Source organism: Lycium barbarum, chromosome 10, assembly GCF_019175385.1.
Source record: "Lycium barbarum isolate Lr01 chromosome 10, ASM1917538v2, whole genome shotgun sequence".
NCBI classification, from domain to species: domain Eukaryota; kingdom Viridiplantae; phylum Streptophyta; class Magnoliopsida; order Solanales; family Solanaceae; genus Lycium; species Lycium barbarum.
In genome coordinates this window covers 120295844-120306407 of record NC_083346.1, presented here as the reverse complement: position 1 = coordinate 120306407, position 10564 = coordinate 120295844, and the positions used below count along the sequence as shown (strand labels likewise).

At 34.7% G+C, this 10564-nt stretch overlaps 1 protein-coding gene across 1 annotated transcript; it reads right to left on the bottom strand.

Moving 5' to 3' along the window:
• Positions 1–1674: 1674 nt before the first annotated feature.
• Positions 1675–8449, bottom strand: LOC132614070 (pyruvate kinase, cytosolic isozyme). Its single transcript, XM_060328429.1, has 5 exons — positions 8217–8449; positions 6360–6630; positions 4477–4938; positions 3108–3496; positions 1675–2655 (listed from the first exon to the last, which is right to left on the bottom strand). Exons 2-5 carry the CDS (start codon positions 6615–6617, stop codon positions 2232–2234), a joined length of 1533 nt encoding a protein of 510 aa, XP_060184412.1. The 5' UTR covers positions 6618–6630; positions 8217–8449; the 3' UTR covers positions 1675–2231.
• Between the last annotated feature and the right edge of the window lie 2115 nt (positions 8450–10564).

Sequence of the window (10564 nt, the reverse complement as noted above, 5' to 3'; positions counted from 1 at the left end):
ATGCCCTTCCCTCGTCTTTTTGGGGAAAAGAGAAAAGAAAAGCACAAGTTTCGTAAGAAGAAAATATGACTTTAAGAGAAACTTAAACATTTTAAGGAAATACGTACTCAACAAAATATGAAAATAGAATGATATTCAGGTTAAATTAATTCTGTAGTGTGTCTAGTCCCTCAGTTTCAAATTATTTATCATTTTTTTCTTTACACAACTCTTAAAAAATATTAATTCAGATCGGTATTTGACTAACGTTATCCTTATTTATGTCTAAATTATAATATCTTTCCATTAAATGTTTACTTTATTTATGTGTGATCTTCATTAATGACAAAATTGTGTTAAGGGTAAAATGAAAAAAAAAAATTGTGCCTTGAACTTTTAAAACGACAATAATTTGAGATGACTAGTTATCTAACTACGACTAATAATTTGAGATAGATGGAGTATTATTTCCCGCCGGTGCATGTTTATTGAGTAATTTTGTTCATCAAGCCTTGGACAAATGCGAAGATATTATCTATTTATTTGCTTTTGCTAGAATTCAATCTTACTTTTTTTTTATTTCTCAACCCACTTCATTGACTACTACACCACATTCTTCGGTGAAAAGCAACTTTTTACATTGAAATTGATAAATAAATAATAGTTAGGCCTTGCATTTCTTTACATTGAAATTGATAAATAAATAATAGTTAGGCCTTCCAAGAAATGCAATTCTGACCAATGAAAATGTAGCCTGACCAACAGGACAAAACCAAACAACAAAAAAGCTTTGGTTAGGTGTGCCAAGAAAATAAAGATCTTTGGCATATTCTTGATTCTTCATGGTCTTTGGTGCCCACAAGTCCAAAACATAAAATGACAACAAATATTTATGGATCTCCACAATTTTGGATTATTGCAAAATCACATGGCATTACACATATATAGAGATCTGTGTTGAACTAGTTGATTTTGATTTGTTTCATTAGTTTGCTTTCTGTTCAATTCATATATAGTCTACGTTTTAAAGTTTTGACATAAGAAATATATTTACTGACATTAATCATAAGAATATTTATCTAAACTATCCTTTGTTTTTCCTTAAACGTTTCACCTAACTGATATTACCCTTGATTAAAATAGTCATGTGATAGGATATAAGCTTACCACGTGGCTATATTAAAGTCCAAAATTTATGTCAGTCTGGTCCATTAATTATACTTTTTTTAATAATTATACTTATAGGGTACACTTAAGCCCAAAACAAAAAAAAAGGCTAAGGGCATTCAGAGACCAAAGTTTAACTGACGATATTTGTGAGTCATTTCTTGGAGGTATTTTTGACCCTATTTCGAATAATAAATAAGGACAAATTAAAGTAGCGATTACACTTACACCAAATCAGTCGTTACATAAAATGACATTTTTTATCATTACATAGCAACGGATTTACCAATGCAATAAAATTTCAGTAGCAATCAAAATAAACATTGTGTTCAAAGTAACAAAATGATATAATACTAACAAGTAACAACCATCCAAACAAGCTGTAACATAAATCAAGAGAGTAACATTTTTCCTCCAGCGATATTGACAGAAATTTTTTCATTATGTCGTACAAATGCAGGCTTCATAGATATTGAATTTTATGAGTCAACATTTGTAACTAGATAAACCAATAAATAGAGTTATAAATATAGGAACAGATAATACTGTAGCAATTTTCACTGATATCCAAAATGAAGCAGAACCATTGGAACAATTGTGAATCAGTTGTCAATGGAACTCTTTCCAGTGTACTACATTTTAAAAATCCTCAAGAAAGTCAAAAGTAACTATCTTTATCCTTCTCTCCTCATACAATAAGGTCTCGTTTGGTTGGAAACAGCTTATCCCGGAATAACTAATCCTAGGATAAATTACACTCTAATCCCGAGATAACTAATCCCGGGACTAGTTATCCTGAATTTTTTTTTTCCAACCAAACGTGGGATAAGGCAATACTAATTTTTATCCCAGAACTATATTTCTCTATCCATCATACCAAACGAGCCCTAAAGGTATTGTTGCACGAAAACATATTTATTTGAAATCCAGTTTGAAGGAGATATGGAATTAACATGAAACAAAGTAATCCTAGGACACTGACAAAATCAGCATATTAATGCATTATTATCAAGACCAGAAAGCAGAAAGGAAATCAGTACGAGCTCCAGTTGGGGCTCAAGAATCGAAGTTTTGTGACACGACGATTACTTCACGATGCAAATCTTGATAACGGATGCAGAACCAATACGATGAAGTGCCACGACAGCATCACCAGGTTGGCATAGCCCTTTCGTGACTGCTGATTTCAGGGAAGCTTCAAGGATCACCTCAGTTGATTCTGAATCAGTTGCCTTCGCAGACCCTTCAGCAAGAATTGGAATCAAGCCCCGATACACCAAACTGTGCCTAGCTGGTGTCTCGTCACTAACGGACCAATCGAAAGAATCTGTAGTCAAAACAGGTACAACCACTGACAGAATAGGAACAGCAGGCCTATACTTGGCAACCAGCTTTGCAGTACTCCCGCCACGTGTCAGGACGACAATGAGTTTTGCATGAGCCTTGTTGGCCGTACGGACGGCTGATGATGCAAGACTCTCCAATGGGCTCATTGGCAGTGGGGTACACCTGTTCATAGAGGTGGCAAAATTAGGCCATGAAGACATAACCTGCCCAAGTTAATAGCTCGGCCCATCAAAAGGTTGGGCTAATATGTAGCCCAAATTAACCCATTTATCTTGTTAAAATATTTTTAAGACCTGACATTTTTCTATTTGATATGTTACATATAGCCACAATAAAGAATAAAACAGTTTTATCAGGTACTAAAAACTTATAAAAAGAACAAACAAAGAAATTAACACTTGGTAAGCATTGAGCGGGTTGCGTCGTCGGGTGCGTGTTGGGTCCTTCAAAAGTAGTGTATTTTTGGAGGGTCCAACACGGGTGCGGCAACACTTTCGAAGAGTCCGATTAACTTAGATTTCAGCCCAAGTAACTTTTGGGCCGGCTATTTATTAAATCAGCCCATTTTGACCCACCCAAATTCAGCCCAACCCACCCCACATTGACACCCCTACCTGATCATTTCCTTGAAGATAGCTGCATAGTCAAGTGAAGACTCCGCCTCGACGCAGATCCGTGACATGATTTTTACCGCCAGCTCAGGGTAGGCTCCAGCCGCGCTTTCCCCACTTAACATAACGCAATCAGTGCCATCCAAGACAGCATTAGCCACGTCAGTAGCCTCAGCACGGGTGGGTCGTGGAGACTTGATCATTGATTCAAGCATTTGAGTGGCAGTTACCACAGCCTTCCCAGCAAGATTACACTTGTATATCATCATTTTCTGGGCCAAGAAAATCTTCTCAACTGGAATTTCCATTCCAAGATCACCTCGAGCAACCATAAAAGAATCAGTCTCACGAAGAATTTCGTCAAAGTTGACAACCCCTTCTTGATTCTCAACCTTCAAGACAATTTTAGTTTATCAAAACATCAGTGGATGCCATAAAACTAGTTAGCAGCCAAAATATTTGTAAAATAGACATTTGACTCCCTCATTGAATCATCCACCATCCCGAAATCTCTCCCACATTCCCCCCAAAAGAAAGGGCATTTTACACATTTGGCCGGTCAGGCAAATATCAAAAAATGTTCACTATTACAACAACATATCCAATGTAATCCCACAAGTGGGGTCTAGGGAGGGTACATGTACGCAAACCTTACCCCTACTTTGAGAGGTAGAGATGTTGTTTCCGAAAAGACCCTCAGCTCAAGGAAAAGCATATCGGAAAAAGAAATAATGGCAGTGAAGAAATCATGGCAAGGAAAAAAAAAATTAATATGTTTAAAAAAATGTTCATCATACATTAATATACAACAAAACTACACATTTCCTGGCTATTATTTTGGGTGGGCAGCTATTTATGTCAATTTCTCCAAAAGAAAACCAAAACTAGAGAAAGGGAAGGATAAATGAAAAGACATGTTTGGGAAGAAGTTTAAATGTAAATTTAGAAAACCCAATCCATTGCCATGTATTATGTTCTTCTCTCCTAACAATGCATATGCTTAAAAAATCCAACCATACAAAACATACAAACTAATAGCCTGTTTGACCAAGCTTCTCCAAGGCCAACAGTGCTTTTTTTCCTTTTCGAAACAGGTGTTTTTTCTTTCAAAGTTGAGGTATTTGGCCAAGCTTTTAGTAGAAGAAAAAGAGAATTTGAGTAGAAGCAGAAGTTGTTTTTGAGAAGTTGAAAAATACACTCAAAAACATTTTTCAAAAGCTTGGCCAAACACTAATTGCTGCTCAAAAGTATTTTTCAAATTGATTAGTCAAACACAAATTGTTTCTCACTAAAAGAACTTTTTTGAAAAGCACTTTACAAGTAAGTTGATTTTAGAAGCTTGGCCAAACTGGCTATAAATGACTCTGCATACCTTTGACATTAGTTGAATGCGCTTGGCGTGTGGGCCGAGAACTTTGCGAACATTGACAAGGTCTGAACCCTTACGGACAAATGAAAGAGCAATCATATCGATGTTGTTAGGAACACCCCACTCTAGTATATCTTCTTTATCTTTCTCTGTAAGTGTTGGAAGGTCCACAACGACACCTGGAAGGTTTACATTCTTCCTCTCTCCTAAGGTGGCAGTATTCTCGCAGCGACATCTCACCGTTCCAGCCGGTGGATCAGTTGACAAAACCGTAAGGGTTATTGTACCATCTGCACACAAGATGGTATTGCCAGGCTTCAAGTCCACTACCAACTTCTTATAACTCATTGAGATCATTTCTTCATTTCCTTTTATGGTATAGTCTGTGGATACAATGATTTCTTGACCTTCCTTAAGCTGAATCGGTTTCCCATCCTTTAAGAAACCAGTTCTAATCTCAGGCCCCTGCATAAATATGTACGTTAGTCCAACATCTCTTAAGAAAATTCATGCTATAGAATTGTCGCACGTGCAGAATAAAAGAAAGGTCTTAAACCGGTACTCTTGACTTGTCATGATAGCACCATTCTATGACCAAATGCATTAACCATCAAGAACCTAGAGACAAGATATTGCACTTCTCCGCCACTAAAGAAGGGCATTGCTTAGGACCACATAAAACCACAACATAACGCCGTTCCAGACTACGTAAGAAATGTGGTCCTTTATACTTCAAAGTCGTGAATAAAAAGACAGTAAAAGAGTTGAGACTGAAAGTCAATGCAGTAAAAAGTTCATCCTCCATGTCAGTCACATGTCAGGAACACATAATAACCACCACGAGAAATTGATTCATGTCCATGGAAGCTCTATCTCCTCTGCATCAATACCCCTTGCCTGAATCGGCTAGAAACGTATGTTAACATAAAATGCTACTCTACCAGTTTGAGAAACTTAATTCACACAAAAAAGGGATGGTGGAGAGGCTCAGAAACAAGCAGTGAAAAGTAGCATCCTTGCCAATGAAACTGTAAGCAAAACATGTATTTTTGTGTGAATCAGCTTCATTTTACTCTTATTATACCCTAATTTAGCTGACTACACCTGGTTTAGGTATATCCTCAAGCAAATACCACGCTGAAATTACGGTCACCTCAAAAGTACTTCCTTTTGTACCATTTCCCTAGACAGAAGACTTATCAAACTAAAAAACATTGTACTGTAGAAAAAAAATGCTAACTTGAGCAAAGATAATTCAGATTTCCCAACATTTGACTTCCATCTTGGACGAATTCTAAAGAACATTTTTTTTTTTGAAACTAATTCTAAAGAACATTGTATTACTCGGTTTATGAAACCAAGAAGGTACATCTTAATAGTGAACTTAAAAGGTCAGTGGTGTAACGTCGCCTTAAAACAACCCTACATTGCTAGGAATTTCAAGATACTAGCACGTAAACATCTTCTTATAGAAGTACAACAAACAAAACAGAAAAAGGAAAAAATGACAAACCAGTTGCACAAAAACTAAGTTTAAATAGAAGAAAAATACTCCTTCCGTCTCAAATTATTTGCCATGATTTCCAAAATTAGTCTCAAATTATTTGTAAATTTAGAAGTTCAAGACAAAATTAATTTTTTTTTCTCATTTTACCCTTAGTAGTAGTTGTTCTTGAAGACTACAAACACCTCAATTATGAGGTGATGGCACATAAATAGAGGAAATATTCAATGAAGAGAGATTATATCTAAAGACATAAATAAGGGTAAAATAGTCAAAAAACCCTCTTAATTAATGTTTTCTTAAGGAGCGTGCAAAAGAGAAACACGGCAAATAATTTAAGGAGGGAGTCACAGAAAAGCTAAAATACAATTTAAAATCAAACCTTGGTATCGAGCATCACAGCACACAGAATCTGAGTATTCTGCATAGCAATCTTAAGATTGTTCAAGGTCTCCTGATGGTACTCGTGGGTCCCATGGGAAAAGTTAAACCTGGCAACGTTCATGCCAGCACGAAGAAGCTTCTCCAGCATCGGCACTGTTCGAGAAGATGGCCCTAAAGTGCAAACAATTTTGGTCTTTGGGATACGCCCATCATTTGGCAGATCCTTCATGATTCCAGCTATGTCTATGTTCGCCATTTCTTCTATATATCTGTTCAAAGGGACAAAACTTACTCTTTTTCAGTAGCACATATAACTAACTCATTCTGAAACGAGTTTCGACAAGTAAAAATTTCACGGATTTGTACCAAGAAAGTACTAGTATGTACAGCAAAAAGAAGGACAATTATAGAAAACTCTAGCAATTAGAACCACACTCATTACTTATACATTTAGAGGCAGGGTACTGATTTTAAGACAAAGATGAACTTCCATGTATCCTTTAACAGTACAAACAAACATTTAGGGTGTATTTGGTATGAAGTCATTTAGGAAAACAAGTGGTTTTCTTACCTTTTTTTTTTTTTTTTTTGATGTGTGGGGTAAGTTAGCAGAAAATATTGTCCCAAAAGCACTAGTATATAATCTAGGTAAACACTAGAGGAGCTTGGAGGTAAGGTGTAGGGGTGGTAGGATGGGGCTATGGGGCCTATAGGGGGTGGGGAGGAGACAATTAGTGTGGAGTGAAACTTGCTGCCCCTAATTGTCATTTTCCTCATTTTCAAGGAACGTGTTTTCCTAGAGAAAATGTTTTTCAAAATATTTTCACCAACCAAAGATGAGAAAATTGAAATAAACGTTCTCGAAAATGTTTTCCTCCATACCAAACACACCCTTAGGGTTTGACACAATCAACAAACAGCTCCTGAGAAAAATCAGACAGATAGAAACACCTATATCAGCTCTATGTTGCTCGGACTTCCCAAAGAAGTTGTCGCACTCGTATCGGAGCCTCCAAAAAAGAGGACTACTTTTGGAGAATCAGACACACACCCAGCAACAATTTTTAAGATTCCGAGCTACATAGCATATAGGTGAAATATAAAACAACAAATAGGTGGATTTCCCGGCCATTCAATCTTCATCAAGATTTTACATTTCTCCCTTCAACCAAAAGACTAAAGCACAATACTTCCTCTTAGAACAAAATAGAATAGAAATCTTGAACTTTCAAACAAAAGGAAACAAGAAAAGGGGATCGAAAAAATATCATAACAGATGCTTAGATGGTCAAATCAAAAGCAAAGAACTGTTTGTCATTTCCACATCTGTGACTTCCAGATCAACTAAAAGAACACTAAATCAAATACCCAAATGACCAAAATCAAGAAAAAATTACCCAAAAAAAGAACTTTACAACAAACCAAGATTAACTACAACAACACAAAATCAAATACCCAAATGACCAAAATCAACAAAAATCACAAAAAGATGAAAACTTTACAACAAACCAAGATTTGCACAAGTGTTAGAAGCATAACAGAGCAAAAAAAAAAAAAAAAAAAAAAACTACAGATCAACTTAAAGAACACTAAATCAAATACCCAAATCACAAAATCAACAAAAAAAATGAAACTTTACAACAAAACAAGGTTTTATACAAGTAATAAAATCATAACAGAGCCAAAAAAAAGTCCTCACCAGTCACCAAAAAACCTACAGATCAACTCCAACAACACTAAATCAAAACCCCAATGACCAAATCAACAAAAAAAAAATGAAAACTTTACAACAAACAAGGGATTTACACAAGTTCTTGAATCATAACAAAGCCAAAAAAAAAAAAAAAAATCTCACCAGTCAACACAGAAACTACAGATCAAGATAGTAGTAACACAGTAGAGCAACACCCTTTTTCAACTTCAAGATTTTGGTGCTACTTTTTTTTTTTTTTTTTTGTGATTTGTGAGATTCAACTATGGCTGTGGTACTAAAAAAAATATTATCAGTTGCTTTTGTTATATAGGGTATCACAGTAGGAAAAGTGCTAACGTATAGTACAAGAGAGGACAAAAGAAAAATGTAAAAGAAAAAGAGTCTTGTTAAACCGTGGGCTGCTACTCTATGCTAACGACCAAACTTGACTGTTACCCATGAAATGCCCTTTCGATAAGTATTTTGTTCTAGAAGAAATCTCCCTCCGTTTATTTGATTAGATATGAAATTTAAAGACGAAATTAAATTTATGATATTAAATGAGTTACATATTTTGTGTGATTATAAATTATTATATAAAAATAAATTATTTTTAAATATATAAAAAGATTATTCTTTTTTATAGTGACTAATAAGGAAAGAGGTTTACATAAATTGAAACGGAAGGCGTAACTAATAAGTATTGTGGACTTAAAATTAAGTCAAGGTCCAAAATTTTTAAGTGAACTTACTATACCTCAATATTAAAAACGTTTATCGTAGAAATATTACTCCCTGTCTATTTTTACTTATCATATATTAATTTGACACACCTCTTAAAGAGTAATAAATAAAATAACGAATTTATTATGTCATCTTTTGAATATAATAAATTCATTGTTTTGGAAAGTGCATTAGAAAATGATTATAGTTAATAATAAGGGTAAAGTATGTATAATATGATAAATTATCTCTTGATTTTCTAAAATGAACGGAGAAAATATTATTATTATTATTACTCTTCGGCTATTTTATTCTTTATCAGTATTATTATTTGAATGTAGTCTAGTTTCATTTATCAGTATTAATGTATTATCATCATTACTCTCTTATTATATTCTTAAATATTAGTAGTCCTATTACATGGTGTTTCCTTTTCTTTGGTTATCACATTGTTTATTGTTGCTGCGATTTTTTTCTCTATTATTTTTTACGTGGCTTCTTCACTGCTTATTTCTTTTTCTTAATTTTCTTTGTTATGTTTTACTTAAGTCGAGGGTCTATCAGAAACAACTACTCAATCTTCACAAGGTATGGGTGGCTGCGCGCACACCATTCTTCCCAAACCTCACTCCTAAGATTATAATGTTGTTGTTGTTACTTGGAACTATTCCAAAAAAAAAGAAAAAAACATTGTAACTTCCCATCTGAATCTGAATTGTGGACTTGTGGTAGGTTGAGGTAGTGGTCCTTAGAGTGAACGTGTGCTTCTTTAAAATAAGGTCAAACCCATCGGCAGACACATGTGGTCGTCCACTTCTTTCACTTGAGTACCTAAAGTGACCCTTGTTCTATTTAGACACTTCAGGTGGGTCATTCCTATTCCACTTAGACACTTTTTGCACCATTATCGGAGCAAAACCAACATCAAAGGGGGCGGCATCTTATTGCACATCCAACCAACCCAAAAGCCTCAATTTTTAATAGTCAAAACTCCACGAATTTACAAATTAGTGAATTTACAATTAAAATGAGTTAGCACAATTTAATTGAGTTGACATAATTTAAATGAGCTGGCATAATTTAATTGGCCACTTAATTCACGTAGGAGACGACTGGTGTTGGTTTTGCTTTGATAACGGTAGAAAAGTGTCTAAGTGGAATAGAAATGACCCACCTGAGATGTCTAAATGGAACAAAGATCACTTTAGGTGCTCAAGTGAAAGAAGTGACGACAATATGTGTTTGTCGAAGAATTTGGCTTTAAAATAAGTAAAAGAATATTATGGCATCAACATAGAACGATACTCTACATAGCTGATATTGACATATGTGCCAAGTGGACTAATGAATCATCTCAGCGGCTACTTTTTTTGGCACCCAATGTAGTGTATAAATAGCTTTCACGTGTCACTTTTCGCCCATGCAATTAAAATATAATTATTTTCATATAATTTCAAATCTCAAAGATGGACTATTATAATAATATCCTGGAATTTTTTATATATAAATTGTCAAATTTTATAACAATAATTATTTTCAATTATGAAGACGAAAAAGTGATTATTCATGAATATAACTCTAATTTACTCCACTTCCAAATCATGGATATACTATGCAATATGCATGGCCTCCTTGTTTGGACTCCATGCTTTTCAGCCCACCAAGACAAGAAAATAACAATTTACGGTATGTAATCTCTAATGTATTTTGGGAGTATTCTAGTTTTGTCAAATATTTATATGTCTAAATATAGAAAACTTTTGGTGCTTCTTTTGATTTTGATTTTT

What these genes read in the sequence shown, in the direction of transcription:
- LOC132614070 (XM_060328429.1), bottom strand. Translation starts at nt 6,617, where the DNA reads ATGGCGAACATAGACATAGCTGGAATCATGAAGGATCTGCCAAATGAT. An exon ending in GCATTCAACTAATGTCAAAG is followed by an intron (nt 3,497 to 4,476) that starts GTATGCAGAGTC and finishes ATTGTCTTGAAG; the next exon opens with GTTGAGAATCAAGAAGGGGT. An exon ending in ATCTTCAAGGAAATGATCAG is followed by an intron (nt 2,656 to 3,107) that starts GTAGGGGTGTCA and finishes CTCTATGAACAG; the next exon opens with GTGTACCCCACTGCCAATGA.